Source organism: Oryctolagus cuniculus, chromosome 21, assembly GCF_051225735.1.
Source record: "Oryctolagus cuniculus isolate XC-2025 breed Fujian yellow rabbit chromosome 21, ASM5122573v1, whole genome shotgun sequence".
Classification (NCBI taxonomy): Eukaryota; Metazoa; Chordata; class Mammalia; order Lagomorpha; family Leporidae; genus Oryctolagus; species Oryctolagus cuniculus.
This window is the reverse complement of record NC_142887.1, coordinates 5,751,425-5,766,981: the sequence shown is the minus strand read 5'-3', so window position 1 is coordinate 5,766,981 and position 15,557 is coordinate 5,751,425. Positions and strand designations below refer to the sequence as shown.

The following is a 15,557-nucleotide window of genomic DNA, read 5'->3' as shown; positions in this document are numbered from 1 at the left end:
GTGGGATGCTGGCCCCGCAGGCAGTGGCTTCACCCTCAGGCCCGACTGTGCGTTTTGCAGATTTTTTCTCCCAGTCTGTCCCTTGCCTCTTTATCCTCCTGACAGAGTCTTTCACAGAGCTGGACATAACTGCCGGGGAAGTGTGACTTCCTGACCTTTGATGTCATGGCTGTCCCTTTGAGGTCACCCTTGCGAGCGCTTCAGCGAGCGCCGGGCCCGAGAGCCTCTGCTGTGTGTCCATGTAGAAGTCGTGGCTTCGTTTCCCATCTGACCTCTGCTCCGCTTTGAGGTTCGGGTGTGCTGTGTGGTGTTCGCTGCTTGTGGGACAAACGCTCCTCCCTCTGTGGGCTGCTGCTGCTCTCTGTCAGAAGTCAGGGCCGGGGCCAGCGCTGTGGAGCAGCAGGCAAAGCCGCCACCTGCAGTGCTGGCCTCCCACAGGCGGAGTCCCGGCGGCTCCACTTGCGATGGGGTTCCCCAACGCCTGGGAAAGCCGTGGGCCCCTGCACCCATGGAGGAGCCCCGGAGGATGCCCTGCCTCCCGGCTCCCGGCCTCAGCCTGGCCCAGCCCTGGCTGCTGCGGCCATCGGGGGAGTGAACCAGCGGTTGGAAGATCTCCATTTATGTCTGTGTCTGTCTCTCCCTCTCTCTGTGGAACTCTGCCTTCAAGTAAATAAAATACGTTTTTTAAACATCAGCCAGTGTCACCGAGCGGCAGCTCTGGCGTCGGCTACTTGGGCGGCATTTGACCTTTGCGCCACTGGGCTGTGCCGGGCAGATCGCTGTCACTGTAGCAAGTCTGAAATCAGGGCGGGGGGGTTGTTTCTCGACACACTGCTCGTGTTTCACAGTCGTCAGCTGTGGTCCCTTTGTCCTCACACGCCCTATGTCTACCAGAGCTCCTGGGGTGATCAGGGGTGACGTTAACCCGCACGCTGTTTGGGGAGACCTGACACCCCCGGGCCGGGTGCTCTACCCCCCGGGACCGTCTCTGCATTTACTCGTTCTCCTCTGATCCCTCCGCTCGCATTCTGTGCTTCTCAGTGTACAGAGGAGCCCGTGCGCGTTATGCGAAATTGACACGAGGTATTTTGGCTTTTGAGTGAGTGTTCACGTTATTACATTTCAGCGTCCATGTCCACGTGTTCATTGCTGGTATGTAGAAATACAACTGATTTCTGTGGCTTGATCCTGGACTCCGAGATCGGGCCGAACCCACGTCAGCCACATGGAGGATTATGTGACCTGCACAGAGGGGTTGTGAGTGCACACATTTGAGTAACTGTGGTGAGAGCAGGCGTCCTTCCCGGGTAGACGTGGAGCTGGCCGTGGCCGTCCACGCGCGCTCCGGGTGCCGCTGAAGACTTTTTCTTCTGTTTCCAGGTTCTTTAGGCTGACAGTCACAAACATGTTGGGTTTTGTTGGCGAGTTTTCTGCATCGATTGGTTGGGTGATGAGGTTTTCTTTTGCCTGATAGGAGGGTGAATCACAGTGGCCCTTCCACACCTCCTGTTAGCCGTAGCCCAGCGTGACGGGCCGGCGGCCTCGTGTTTGTGAGCGTCTCCTTCCCCCACTGCAAGCTGCTCGCTTGTGCGGTGCCCACGGCAGGGGACTTGAGGAACTCAGGGACACATTTGCCACTTGAGCCGTCTCCGCCCTGACGTCAGGGCAAAGGTCAGCCAGGAGTTTCTGGGCACCGGGGATTGAGACGCCTCCTGTCAGACACGTCAGCCTGGAGGGGTTTCCCCGCATACGCACATCGTGAGTTCCGCCCAACAGCCAGCTCTGGAGCCGCCGAGCCGGCCTCCCGGCAGGACGAGCAGTGCTAGGCTGGCTGCCGTCTCAGCGCTGGTTCCTCCTCACAGCGTTTATCTGCCCGCCCACCCCCTCCCTCCGTCATCTACCTGTTCCTTCATCTATCGTCTATCGATCCGTACATCATCCATCTTATTGGCTTGTTACCATCACCTATTTATCATCTGCTCCTGTCTATGCGTCCATACATCATCTGTTATCTGTCTAGCTGTATCTGTCATCTCCATCATCTATCCACCTGCTGTGTATTTATCATCACCTGTCCGTCCATCACATCTGTGCATCTACTATCTATGTACCCATACCTGTTCCTCTGTGTGTCCGTCCATGTCTGTCCCTCCCTCCCTCCGTGTGTCTCTGCCCGTCTCTGTGCACTTACTTCTGCCTCCTCCACTCTCAGGGGTCTTTTTCTACGCCGTTCTCCGCTCGGCTGTTAGAGAAGCCAGGCGGATGTCCCACGGCCCACGCTGATGCCGTAAACAACCCACTTTGTGATCTTGCTGTTCCTAAACGGTGTCAGGATTTGGGGGTGATTTCTATTCTGTGCAGGCGGGGTGGCTCAGCAGAGGTGAGAAAACACATCAGCACAGGGTGGCTTGGGGAGTGATTGGATTCGGTGCTGTGGGTGCTGGGTTTGACTTTTCCAACCACAGAGTGAAAATTGAAAGCAAACCTGTTGGAGAGGAAGCTCAGGCCGTGCAGGCCCAGCAGTTTCGTTTCTCATGGCACACCTGAGTCAGTAGCCCCTGTGACAGTGGCAGAAACAGCTCCCTGGGGACTCGGGCCTCTGCTGCCAGGGCACGCATGAAGGACAAGTCCCAAGGATGTCGGAAGAAGCAGCACACACCTCGGGACCCCTGCCTGTGGCTCGAGGAGTGGCCAGGAGGCCGAGGAGGCGGAGAGGCCCAGGGACCGGAGGCCATGTGCTCTCTGTCCTGAGAGAGAGGAGCTTCCAGGGGGTCTGAGCGAGGGGCAAAGTGGCCCTGAGGGTCAGCAGCCCTGGTGCCGCTGGACTGGGATGAACCAGCGTGGATGGGGCTGCCAGTGAGGAGGCGGGCGTCAGGGGCAGTGGGCTGCGGGGCCGGGCTCTGGCCGTGTGCTCGGATTTGTGATGGGTGCTGTGTGGGGCGTTGCCGGGACTGGGATTCAGGAAATGGAAGGACCAGGACCACTGACAGGTAGGGAGGCCCATGGTGGTGCAGGTGGGGAGCCGGGGCAGGCCCATGGGGAGCCGGGGCAGGCCCATGGTGGTGCCGGTGGGGAGCCGGGGCAGGCCTGTGGGGAGCCGGGGCAGGCCCGTGAGCCCCGGTGCACAGGAGCGTGCCCAGCTCCAGGTGCAGATCTGGGGACGTCTCTGCCGGGCACGCTGCCACCCGGAGTGAAAGTGGCTGCACTGTGAGAAAGAACAGGACAGTGAGTGACGCCCGGGCATCGTCGGGGCCCCGAGCAGGTGGCCTGGCCCCCTGGGGCCCCTCTGGGCACAAGGTCCAGCGTCTGAGCAGAGGCTGCAGAGTCCTCGTCCCCGCTCCTGGGCACTGTGTGCTGGCACCTAGGGGACATCTCAGGAGGCCTTGCCAAGCCCTCCAGCCCAGGCCACGTTCCTGGAGCCACAGCCCAATCACCAATCCTGGGCTGGTTCCAGAGCCCTGTGGAAACTCGGGGCTGGGACAGATGGGAGCGGATGGTGACAGGTTTGTCTGCTGTGTGTGCTGTGTCCAGTGCCCGAGGCCAGCACTGCGGTCTCAGTGGTCGGAGTCCTAACTGCCCGCTGCAGGCCCTGGACTTGCTTCCCCGCCGTGGGCCTGTTTGGCTGACCTTGCTCAGAACGGGACCTCAGATGTTCTGGGGCGGCTGCTCTGGCCAGCCCTGTCACGCTGTAGTGGCCTTCCCGACGTGGCCGTGACCGCCTGGCTGCACACTGTGACACAATGGCACACGCAGGCTGCTCTGTTCTCACCTGTCCCTCCCGACGGGGACGACTCCCTGGTCTGAGTGCGCTTCCGCCTTGCTCCTGTGAGCTGACTGTGGGGTGCATGGGGGTGCTTAGGGACCACGGGGAACCCCGCCTGCTTCTCTCTGGGTGCAGACACTGTGCGCAGTCCCCACAGAGGTCCCCTCAGGCTCACGGGTGGGGCGTCCCCCTGGAGGAGGCGCAGGGGGCACTGGAAACTGGAACAGCCCTGGGGTTTCACCTCTGCTGGTGCTTTTTGCCTTTCTTTTAAAGGTGTATTTTAATTGTAGTTATTGAAAGAGAGCAAATCCGATAGCGAGACGGAGTGATCTCCCACCTGCTGGTCACTCCCCCAAGGCTCTCAGTAGTCAGGGCTGGGCCAGGCAGAAGCTGGGCCCCAGGAGCTCCACCCGGGTTTCCCACAAACGCAGCAGAGACCCAAGTACTGGAACCCTCACTGCAGCCACCCAGGGTGCGCATGAGCAGGAAACTGGGGTGGAGGGTGGAGGTGGGACTCGAACCCAGCACCGTGTGGGGTGCAGCTGTCCCAAGAACCCAGCACGCCCCCTGCCCCCAGGGCCTTTCACTTCTGCCCATGCAAGGCCAGCAGGGTTCCTGCGCACAGGGTCTCAGAGGCCCCGGTGGGAGTTGTCTTCCTCCAGCGCCCCCTCTTGCCTGCTCCCCAAGTGTTAAAACCACGCCTGCCCCGTCCTGCTGCGGAACCCCAGGGCCTCGCCTCTGCAGACGTGTGGAGAGCATTCCCTCGGCCGCTGCTGACTCCGGAGCAGGGTTTTGCTTTCCAGCCCAGGAGCTGGACCTGCGATGGAACCACTGACGTCCTTGGGGCGACCTTGGCTGGGCCCAGCAACCTCTTTCTGACTACACCATGGGCTTGTCCCAGGCTGGCTGGTTTTCAAACTCCCTCTGCAGAGGCCCCCAGCCCAGCCTTGGCTCTGCATCCCGGGAGGCCGGCACTGGGGGCGGACGTGTGAGAACCTGGTCCCGGCTCCTGGTCCCGGCTCCTCGGCTCACTGCATGTGTAGCATTTTCCTGTAAACGACACAAGTAACACAGACACACCTCCTTGCTAGAAACGACCCAGGACGCTGTGTGGGCTGAGGGTTTGGGCCCAAGGCCTCCTGGGGTGAGGAAGCATCAAGGCCGCCCCTCGCAGACGCTGGGCTGTTTTCTGTTATGTGAGCTCGGTGCTGCAGGTCTGCAGCCCCTGCTCCTCTGGCACGAGCCGGCAGGTAGACACGGTCGTGCTGTGGCCATGATTCCACAGTGGCTCTGCATTGGGAAGTAGGGAGGGGGCCATCGGGGGCTGGGGGGAGCCCAGGCGGCTGGCTCCATGCCCCGGACTTCTGCTCCTGCCCTGGGCCCTGGGTCTGCTGTGCCATGTGCTGGGGGCTGCTCTGTGAGGCGGGCGCCTCAGACACAGCCCCCTACAAAGTGCAGCCAGGACCCAGGGACCCTGTTCTGGGCCCTCAGCTTCTCGGCAGAAACGGAGGGTGGAGGAGGCTTCCCCGAGGGCCAGGCGTGCCAGCGGAGGCTGGCACACCTGCTTCTGAGCCCTGTGTCTCCATGGCGCGGTGCACGGCAGCGTTTAAAGCTGAGCGCCGGAAGTGCCCCTTGGAAATCAGCGATCTGCCCGCCCACCTTGCGTTCTGCCTCGTGTTTGTAGACACACCAGTGACTGGAGCGCTCACAGGAGCTGCCAGGCACAGGGGAGCATGAGGGCAGACACGGCGAGCCCAGGCCTCTGCCGGGGTTCAGAGGCACCTGCCGGGGCCCCGCCTGACGCCCGCGGGAGGCGCTGGGGAGCTTAGAGCAGGCCGGAGAAGCAGGGAGATGCCAACCGTGCTGCCGACTGGACTGATGGCCGTCAGCCCAGGGGGAGGGAAGGGCCTCCCCAGCAGCGAGGCTCCCAGCCGCGGCGTCTACGGTCAGAGCACAGCGAGTGCTGGGCAGTGGAGAAGGAGGTGCCGGACGAGGTTGATTGGGAATCTGTCAGCCGCCATTCATCCCAGGCCCCACGCTGCTGCGGGGCCGCCATGGTTTCCCAGCAGAGTCGCTGACTCCCTGAGCCTGGGGCCGTGGTTCCTGGGGTGGCCGTGCCCCTCTGTAGGCCAGAGCTGCGACGCCAGAGCACCCTGAGCTGGCATCCGGCATCTAGTGAGCGCCTGCTGTGAGCCAGGCTGCCCGCTGAGGTCCACTGGGCTGCTGGGCGCACAGGGAGGAAGGGAGCTGAGCACTGACCGTCCCTCGGGGAACTGAGCGAGAAGGGGCGGAGCCAGGTGAGGGAGGGAGCCAGGTGGTCGTCGTGTGCCTGGGCCCTGGGGGCACCTGGGTGTGTGGGCCGCTGTGACGTGGCTCCCGGGCTCTGAGGGGTCCACTCCCACATCTGTGCCGTGCGTGGGCTTCTGCACACGTCACAAAGCCCGTTTTCTTGTGTTTCAGACTCGTAAGCAGTACAGCGCGGCCACCAACGGGAGCAACCATGTCTTCCTGTACTGCGCCTTCCTGGACTTCAGGTACGGCCTGCGAGGGAGGGCGGTGCCTGGGGTCTCTGTCTGGGGCTTGGGAGCCGGCAGCTGCATCGTGTAAATGCTGGGACGGCTCCAGGCGGGACAGGACCTGTTAGAGATGACCTGCTGTCGCCCGCGTGGTGGGGACAGCCTCTTAGAGCCGACGGCCATGGGGCAGGCAGGGGGGATGTGCAGGGGAGGCGGGGTCCTGACATCTTGGCCAAGCCCTGGGAGGGCTGGGGAAGCAGCTCGCTCTTGGCTGACACGTCGGCTGCCACCCTGGCACTCGTTCTGTGCAAACGCCCTGCCATTTTATATGCGGGATCTGAGCTGCCCACAGGGGTCCCGGAACCGACTCCCCCAGAGACCGGGGGTGTGAAGAGAGCGGAGTCCACTCTGCTGACCACAGCGGCTCTGTCTCTCTCCTTGTGCCCAGGAGTTTTCCTCTAGCCTGCTTGGAGGCTCTGTGGTTAGGTGTGCGTACAGCGAGGTTGCTGTGTCAGGAAACCCAGCCCCTCCGGCACGACGCGCTGCCTCCTGTCCGGGCGCTGTTCCGGCCTGTCCGGAGGCCCGCGGGGCTGGCTGCCACATCTCTCCACCACCCTCTTTTTAAAAGATTTATTATTTTTTTTTTAACTTGAAAGCAGGGGGTAGAGGAGACAGAACTCTTCTGTCCACCAGTCCATTCCCCAAATCAAATGGTCACACACAATCTCTCGGGCTCGGGGTGGGAATAGGTCGAGGCCAAGAGCCAGGAACTTCTTCCCTGTCTCCCACCAGAAGAAGTGGGCACAGGAGCCCAGGGACTTGGGCCACCTTCTGCTGCTTTTCCCATAGCAGAGAGCCGGATCGGAAGTGGAGCGGCTGGGACTCAAACCGATGCCCATATGGGATGCGGGCACTGTAGGCAGCGGCTTTACCCGCTACGCCACAGCACTGGCCCCATCTATGTATTTTTTTTTAAAGATTTATTTTAGGGGCCAGTGCTGTGGCATAGTGAGTAAAGCCCCGGGCTGTGGAGCCTCTGGGTCTCCCACGCAGGTGCAGGGACCTAAGCACTTGGGCCGTCCTCCACTGCTTTCCCAGGGGCATCAGCAGGGAGCAGGGTGGAAATGGAGCAGCCGGGACTCAAACCGGCACCGCAGGTAGAGGCTTAGCCTGCTACACCACAGCGCTGGCCCTGGGTCTAGTTCTATACTCTAAGAAATTATGCGAGTGGAATATCCACACGGAGTTCATTTAAGCCATAAAACACTGAAATTAAAGCAAACGTGCCCCGGCCTACGTCATCCCGACGCCTCCACTGTGTGGAGGAAGCGCGTGGAGGCTTCGTGGGGGCTGCTTGCCGCAGGCTGTGCCTGCTCCCGTGTTCTCTGCACGCGACAGACGCGGGTCGCGGGTGGGGGTGGTGCTCAGTCACCTTCACCCGCCCCGTGTCGTGCTCGCGTTGCCCCATGTGTAAACGCTTTCTGGCCGCACGCGGACTCCTGTGGACGCCCTGGCTGAGCGGCTGTGCCGGAGGTGGGCTCATGGCCGCACAAGTTTCATCTGTACGGGTGCTGTCCCAGTCTCCCACGGTGGCCGTGCCGAAGCCCCTCCCCCGGCCTCCTCGGGCCTGGCCAGCCCCAGACCCTTCCTGCCCCGGGTGTGTTCTGCTGAGCCCTCCCCTGGGGTGCGGGCAGGGGGAGCCCCACCCTGCAGGGCAGCTGGGGACAGCTGCATGCCGGTCCCCAACCAAGGGCACAGTGCCGCCTCCCCTGACTGCATCTCCTCTGTCCCCAGCTCCGGAGAAGGGGTCTGGTCCAACCAGGGCTGCGCCCGCACGGCGGGCAACCTCACCTACTCTGTCTGCCACTGCACGCACCTCACCAACTTCGCCATCCTCATGCAGGTGGTCCCGCTGCAGGTAAGAGCTGGCCTTGGGGCTCCGCGCCCGCAGGAGGGGCTGTGGGTGCCTGCAGGCTCCGGGCGCACAGGCTCCACGGGGGTGGTCTTCCCGGTGGATCCCACCCTCTCGGCCCTGTGGTCCAGAGCCCTGAACTGACTGGGCAGCTTCAAGGGCATTGCTGAGTCCATGGCTGCACAGCTGCCCCAGCATGCACAGGGAGCTGCCCGAGGGCTGATCCGGCCTCCATCCACGGTGCATTTGGCAAACACTGATGCCATGTGTGCAGGCCCCGGGGCTCAGCTGTGAACGAGGCAAACGGCACATTGCTGCTCTGGGGAGCGTGTTCTAGTGGGGAAGGCAGAGATAACAAAGACACCAGCAAAGCATCCTCCATTTCCAAGAGAGCTGGGCGCCGGGAGGGAGGTGCAGAGAGCGAGTGGCCGAGGATGACAGGAGGGGTGGTCTCTCCATCCTGTCTCGGGACAGCTGTGTCTGAGAAGCGGCCTCTGAAGGGCGGAGAGTACCTGGGCCAGCACCTGGCAAGTGCGGGGGCCGCGGGCAGGAAAGGGCTGGGCTGGGGGGTGGAGGCAGCAGGTCCATCCCCGGTCGCCTTGGGGCACAGGAAGGAGTCGGGCTGGCCGGTGGGCAGAGCCTCCTCCTCAGGGCCCCTGCATGCTGAGAGCAGAGGGGCGGTCCTGTCCTGTCTGTGCCCCCGGGGGTCTGGGGCGGCCAGACGTGCACCGGGCATCAGTGGTGTGGGGGCGGGGAAGCAGCTCCATCCAGTAGGTTTGCAGAAAGAGAGCCACACGAGCACTGGAACCACAGAAACTCACTGCAGTCTGTCCCCGCGACCAGCACAGGTGACACCGATTTAGACTGTGGTGGGCGTCTCTGTGGGAGCAAATCACATCTACTCATCGCCATAAAAGGTTCATCTAAAAATGGCTTAACATTATCCGTGCTAAAAATGAACACCTCATGAGCACCAGGGACGTGAAGGCGGCCCCCACGGGCAGATCGCAACCCAGGGCAGGGCCGGCACAGGCAGAGTCCTCGGCAGTGAGGACTCTGCTCCGGGACAGGGAGCTCGCACCTCACGCGGTGCTGGGTGCACCTGCTGCCCGCTGGGTCCCAGCGGGCCCTCCCCTCTCTGAGCTCTCTCCCGGCCTCTCCGCACCCAGCTTCCTCCCGGGGGGCTGTGGCTGGAGACCCCCTCCCTCCAGGCGAGCATCCTGGCAGACAGTGGTATCTACCTGAGCAGCAGCTTAGATAGACGGGCGGATCTGGGCTCCGGTCGGGGGGAACAACCCCGGGTGAGGCCGGTCCCGTGTGTGAGTGTGTGTGTGTGTACACATGAGTACGCGCTCGTGCACGCGTGTACACACGGGCGGCTCCCGCCTTGGTTTGTGACTGTTAGGCAGGTATAGAAGACCATGCCAGGCCGTGCAGAGAGAGGACCTGTGAGAATACTGTGCACGCGAGGGCATGGGTTCCACGAGGGGATTGGACAAACAAAATCAGCAGAGCCCTCAAGGTCCTGTTCCCCTCGCAGCGTGGATGAGCTGTCCGTGCCAGCGGGGGTAGAAGTGCCTCCTCCCTGGGAGCCGGGCTGGAAGCCGGTGCCTGCTGGATCCGTCAGCCTTTTCAGCTGAGCCCAGGCCAGGGCCCCTCAGAGGGGCGGGGCTTGTGTCCTCTGTGAGGACGATCGGCAGGGGGTGCAAGGGAGCCAGACCCCAGCCGGGGGCCACCTGGCCAGGGCCACAGGAGGGGCTCAGGCTTGACCAGCCACAGCCACTCAGGGCGCCTCCGTGTCAGGATGGCCGTGAGGCAGAACGGGACGGGCCGTGTCTGAGGGTGCGGGGGTGGGGTGGACACTGGCAGCCCCTGGGCCACGCCCGACTCTGGTGCTGTGCTCCCCACCCTGGTGCTCGGTGCAGGGGGCTGGTGTGCCTGTCCCAGGTGGGAGAGCGGCTCCTGCCCTGCACCTGGTGGGCAGGGAGTCCATGCAGGGCAGGTGCCCCTGGGCGGGGCCAAGCGCTTCCCCAACCGCCAGAACCGCGGGCCGAGGCCATTGGCGGCCAGAGAGCAGACTGCATTTAGCTCGCAGGGCTTTGAATTAAAACAAGACAAAAATAGTTGTCAATACTTCAAAACCCAAAAATAGAAATGTCATTTTAAATTTTACATGCCTGGGTTTTGCTTTCTCAGAAGACCAGGCCGCACTGAGCAGCCACCGCCCGCACGGTGGGGCCTGGGCTCCGGCTCCGCGCTGACCCCAGGGCCCTGCTGATGAGCACGCGGGTGACAGCTGCCACTCAGCAGGGCAGGAAGCAGTGAGCTGCTCCTCCTTCCACCGAGGCGGGCGGTGGCGTTTCTGGGTCTCCTTGGCAGATGGTTGCCTGGCTTATTCCACGCCAAGCCCCAGGCGGCCTCGTGCACTTCCCCCAGGGCCTGCCCAGGGGCCTCAGAGTTTGTGGTCTGTGAGTCAGGCACCCACGTCCCCAAAGTCCGGGCTTTTCTTGGCGTTTCTAAATCTGGCCCCGGGGTGAAGGGGAGGACGCAGCCGGGGTGCGCCACACCTTCCCAGGGCCGCGGCACGGTGGGTGGAGGGCGTCCATGACCTGGGCCTGTCTCCACCCTGGACCGACGGAGGTGGAGCGAGGCCCAGTTCCAACACATGGCTGCAGGAAGGGCAGGGTGGCCATGCTAGGCCAGGGAGGCTGCTGGGAGCCGCACCTGCCGTGCCAGGGCACACATGACTCGTGTCACAGCGGCCCCTCCCCATGGGGTCTCAGCCTCAGCCACACGACCTCCAGCAGGTGCCTGCCTGTGCATTCAGCCTGTCTGGGGGTGGGGTCAGCAGCACCCCCTCTCACTCCCCAGCAGGGCTCTGGTGCACTGGGGGCTTCAGCAGGGGCATAAAGAACCTCAGTTTCCCCGTCTGCAACATGGGTGAGGTCCCTCTCCTCGTGGGCTGCAGAGGGGGCCAGAGGAGGGAGGGTACTGCCCTGAGCACCCGACCCCACGCACTTAGCCCCGAGCACCCAGCTCCGAGCACTTGTGGGGGTGAGAGTCCTGTGGCCACAGGTCTGGGGCAGGCAGGGTGGTCTGGCTCGTGTCTAGAGCCTGTGGGGAGAGGCCCCCCACCCCACCCCACCCCCCCACCGCTGCTGCCCCCTTCCTCTCCCCTCCCACCCTGCCTCCCTCTGGCCACCTCTCTGGGGTGGGCTGTTGACCAAGCCCCCTCAGTAGGGCCCCACTGCCACCCACCCCTGCCTGGAGTCCCCCAGGCTCTCTGGGACATCCGAAGTGGGCCCATGTGGGGAGAGCAGGTGTTGGTGTGAGACGCACCCTGGAGGGCAAGCCTGGTACTGCTGCCAGCCTGACCCCGGCCCAGCCCCGCAGTCTGAGCTGGTCCTGGGCTCTGCTGTGGGAGGAAAGGCCGACAAGCTGTCATTTGTTCTAGAATGTTCGGGAAGTAGGGTCTGCTCTGTGACTGTGAACCACTCTGCAGAGGGGAGCTGTCAGCTGCCCCGGGGAGGCGTCCCCACCTCAGAGGCTCCTCTCTCAGGAGGGGTCTGGCTCTGTGGGGCCAGGACCAGGGTCACAGGGTGATGAGCCGGGCTGGGCAGGGACACCTCCATCCCCAAGGGCCCAGAGACTGAGGCACGGCTCCAGGCTCCTGCAGGGCAGCGAGGCCGAGGGCTGGTGTGGGCCCCGGCACACAGCCTGGAGCGCCGAGGTCGGGGGCGGGGGCTCCCTCGCCTGCAAGCTCCTCATGCTTTGCCCCCGGCGTGGGAGTCGGCCCGTGGGAGCCCCTGCCCGGGGCCGGAAGTGGGGGCCCACGGAGCTGAGGGCCCGCCCCGGGTGCGCGGGACCTGAGCATTCCTTCAGCTGCTCCGTAAAGATGGTGCAGGCACGTGGGGAACAGCAGGAGCCCAGAGGGGCAGAGGCTGGGAGACGTGGCTCTCCTGTAAGCACAGGGGGCCCAGGGTGAGCCGGGGTGCTGAGCGGGGCCCAGGGTGAGCCGGGGTGCTAAGCGGGGCCCAGGGTGAGCCGGGGTGCTGAGTGGGGCCCAGAGTGAGCCGGGGTGCTGAGTGGGGGGCCCTGGAGTGAGCTGGGGTGCTGAGCAGGGGCCCAGAGTGAGCCGGGGTGCTGAGTGGGGGGCCCTGGAGTGAGCCGGGGTGCTGAGCGGGGGGCTCTGGTCAGGGGTGCTGAGCAGGGGGCCCAGAGTGAGCCGGGGTGCTGAGCAGGGGCCCAGGGTGAGCCGGGGTGCTGAGCAGGGGCCCTGGTCAGGGGTGCTGAGTGGGGGGCCCTGGAGTGAGCCGGGGTGCTGAGCAGGGGCCCTGGTCAGGGGTGCTAAGTGGGGGGCCCTGGAGTGAGCCGGGGTGCTGAGCAGGGCCCAGAGTGACCCAGGGTGTTGAGTGGGGGGTTCTGCTGGGCGGGGCCCATGGACGGCAGCCAGGTGCCCACTCCCCTGCAGGGTGGCTCCCAGGACCAGTGCCTGTGTGCAGCAGGCACCAGGAAGGCCATGGCTACTGCCCGTCTTCACCGTCCACTCCTGCAGGTGCCCCGTTCCCCGCACGCACACACCCGACCTCTGGTTCCCTCACTGAGCACCTAGGGTTTGCTGGGTCCCCTTACTGAGCACCTAGGGTTTGCTGGGTCCCCTCACTGAGCACCTAGGGTTTGCTGGGTCCCCGTCTGGCAGGAGACTCAGAGGCAAAACAGACCCCATCCCCCAGCCCCATCCTGTGCTCCCGGGGCCTGCCGCTGAGTGGCCCTGCCCTGTCCTCGGTCAGCCCCTGCCCGAGTGCTGGAGCCCGGGCAGAGCCCACCGCCTCCCGAGGACCCGAGGACGCCTCTTGTATGCCTTTGCCCCTGCCCCCGCACTCGTCTCCCCTCTGCCGACATCCTGAGGTGCTTTGCAAGTTACAGGGGAGGGGTGTGGAACATGGGGTGCAGGCTCCCTCGACACTCGGGGCAGGGGTGCTAAGAGAGGAAGCAACGAACCCCCCCCAGGAGAGCGGGGCTCCAGGTCCTGGGCTTTCAGGTCCTGAAGGCTGAGGACCCCGACTCCTGATGTGGTTCCTCTCGGCCCCTCCCAAAGTCCCCCTTGGTGTCACCCAAACTCCCGCGCAAATCACAGACCCCAGTCGACGGGAGGCGGCTTGGGTTTCAAGGCCATTTTGATCGCCCGTCGGCTTCACTTCGCGGGCTCACCTGGTCTCGCCCTGTGTCACCACGACCGTTTCAAAGCTACCCGGCCAGCTGTCAGCCCTGCTCAGCGGAGGGCCGGATCCTCCCCCGTGCCTCATGTGAGGCCAGCCTTGGGAAAATACGTGAGGAACAGCTGGCGGACGCAGAGTCGGTTGACGGTCCTTTGATGACCAACGAAGGACCGCTGATGGTGACATGGGTTGTATTTGGTGCAGTGTGGGCTGCTGATGGTGAACTGGTTATAAAGTTGGTGGGTGGGGTTGGTTGAGGATGCTTGTTCATGGGGAGACGGACTGACAGTAATGCGATCGACGCTGAGGCTGGCTCCAGAGAGGTGTGATTCACGATAGCCGGTTGACGGCAGGCTTGCCTCTGGGGGCACTGGCTGAGGGTAAGTTCGGGTAACGATGCTGCTGGGTGATGGGAAGGTTGGTGGTGATCGGGGTCGGCCTGGACCTCAGGGTAGGGCCAGGTCCCCATCTGTCAGCAAGCAGAGATGCAGGGAAGCGGCGACGTCGCAGCGAGCATTCTGAGGAGCAGGTGTGCTGTGTGCGGCGGCCTCTCGCCTTATCCCACCGTGCTTCCTGCAGTCTCGAGGCGGGGAGGCGAGGCGCTGTCACCACGCAGAGACGCGGGACCAGTGTCGCGGGCTGAGTCTGCGTGGTGGCGGTCAGGGGAGCAGACCGAGGGCTCTTTCCTCTGCATGCTTCGTCCCCAGCAGTGCCACCATTGCCCTCACAGCTGTGGGGACGGGACAGAAACAGCTCAGTGAGGGGCTCCACTGCGTGGCGGGGTGGGGGAACGTGAGGTGACGTGGGCAGTGAGGACGGGGGTGGGCAGGGCACCGTGAGGGTGCAGGGGCTCAGGGCCACGCGTGCGGCCTGTCCATCAGTTCTGTGGGCTAACTTCAGCTCAGTGGCTGCTGCAGAACTGGGCCTTGGTTTCCAAGAACAGTATACTATGCCAGGTCCCCAAACGCTTGTATTTGTGTATTTTTAGCCATTTTTAAAAAAATTTATTTAAGAGGCAGAAAGACACACATCGGGCATGCTCCCACTCACTGGGTCACTTCCTAAATGACCACGAGGACTGTGGCCAGAGCCGGAAGCCAGGGACACAACCCAGGTCTCCCTCACGGAGGCAGGGACCCCGCTGCTTGAGCCGTCACCGCTGCCTGGGCCTCCGAGCCCTGCGCTGGCAGGAAGCTGGCATGGTGCCGAGCTGGCGATGGAATCCGGTGTTCAGATACGGGGCGCAGGTGTCTTAACCTCTGTCGGATGCCCTCCCCCACCCCCCGTGAACTCCTGAGACGAGCGGCTGCGCACTGAGGGCAGGGTTCCTGCATCCGTGTGCCCCAGCCCCTCTGCAGTGTAAGGAAGCGACCACGCCCTCCTAAAACCCTCCTGTGGTGGCCAGTAGCCTGCTTGCTGCCTCCCGGGGCTGTAGGTGTCGAGTTCAGTGCTCACACAGCCTCTCTGCTTTTTCCAAGCTCTTAAACAGCTTGGGTTCCCCAGACGTCTCCAAGGGCCACAGAGAAGACAGCACTTCCCCACCATGTGCCCGAGCTCAGAGTCCTGGCGGCTTCCCACATGACCTGCCAACAGCCGCGGCACACAGCCCAGGGAGCAGGGTGCAGGGGCAGGAGTCTGGGGCGAGGGCCTGGGTGCTGCTGAGAGCCCAGCCCCCACCGTGTAAGGGGCTTGTCTCTAAGCAGGCTCGGGAGGTGGCCCATGAACACCTGCCCTGACGGAGCTGCCTGCTGGGCGGGGGGCAGGGGCGGGGGGAGCGTGGGTGTCGCAGCTCTGCCCTCACCTTGGAGAGGGACAGGGTGCTCTGTGCACGGAGCCGGGCTCTGGAGTCTGGGCACCGACCCAGGGTGGTCCCTGAGCCCAGGAGCTCTGGGCGGCAACGTCGTGCCCTCAGGAGACGCCCCCGTGAGATGTGCCAGGGCTTTCAGGGGGCAGCGGTCACTGCCCTGGGATAGCCCGAAAAGTGTTCTTGGGGAAGAGAGGAAGGGCTGGGCTGTGGGGGAGGAAAGGCGTTTCTGGGGTGGACAGTAGGGCACGGCCCGGCCCTGTTCTCGGGGACACCGTGGGACCCTGCGGCTGTCCCTCGCCTCTGCCTGTGGTGAGCCGGGTGCAGGGAATCCTGCGAGCCC

General features: G+C 63.8%; 1 protein-coding gene across 2 annotated transcripts in view; it reads left to right on the top strand.

Moving 5' to 3' along the window:
* ADGRD1 (adhesion G protein-coupled receptor D1) overlaps positions 1–15,557 on the top strand; it is a 118,304-nt gene that overhangs the window by 77,838 nt on the left and 24,909 nt on the right. For both annotated transcript variants that reach the window (XM_070066276.2, XM_070066275.2), the window contains 2 exons: positions 6,224–6,297; positions 8,074–8,197. In XM_070066276.2, the coding sequence (XP_069922377.2) occupies positions 6,224–6,297; positions 8,074–8,197 (198 nt within the window). The remainder of the gene's footprint in view (positions 1–6,223; positions 6,298–8,073; positions 8,198–15,557) is intronic.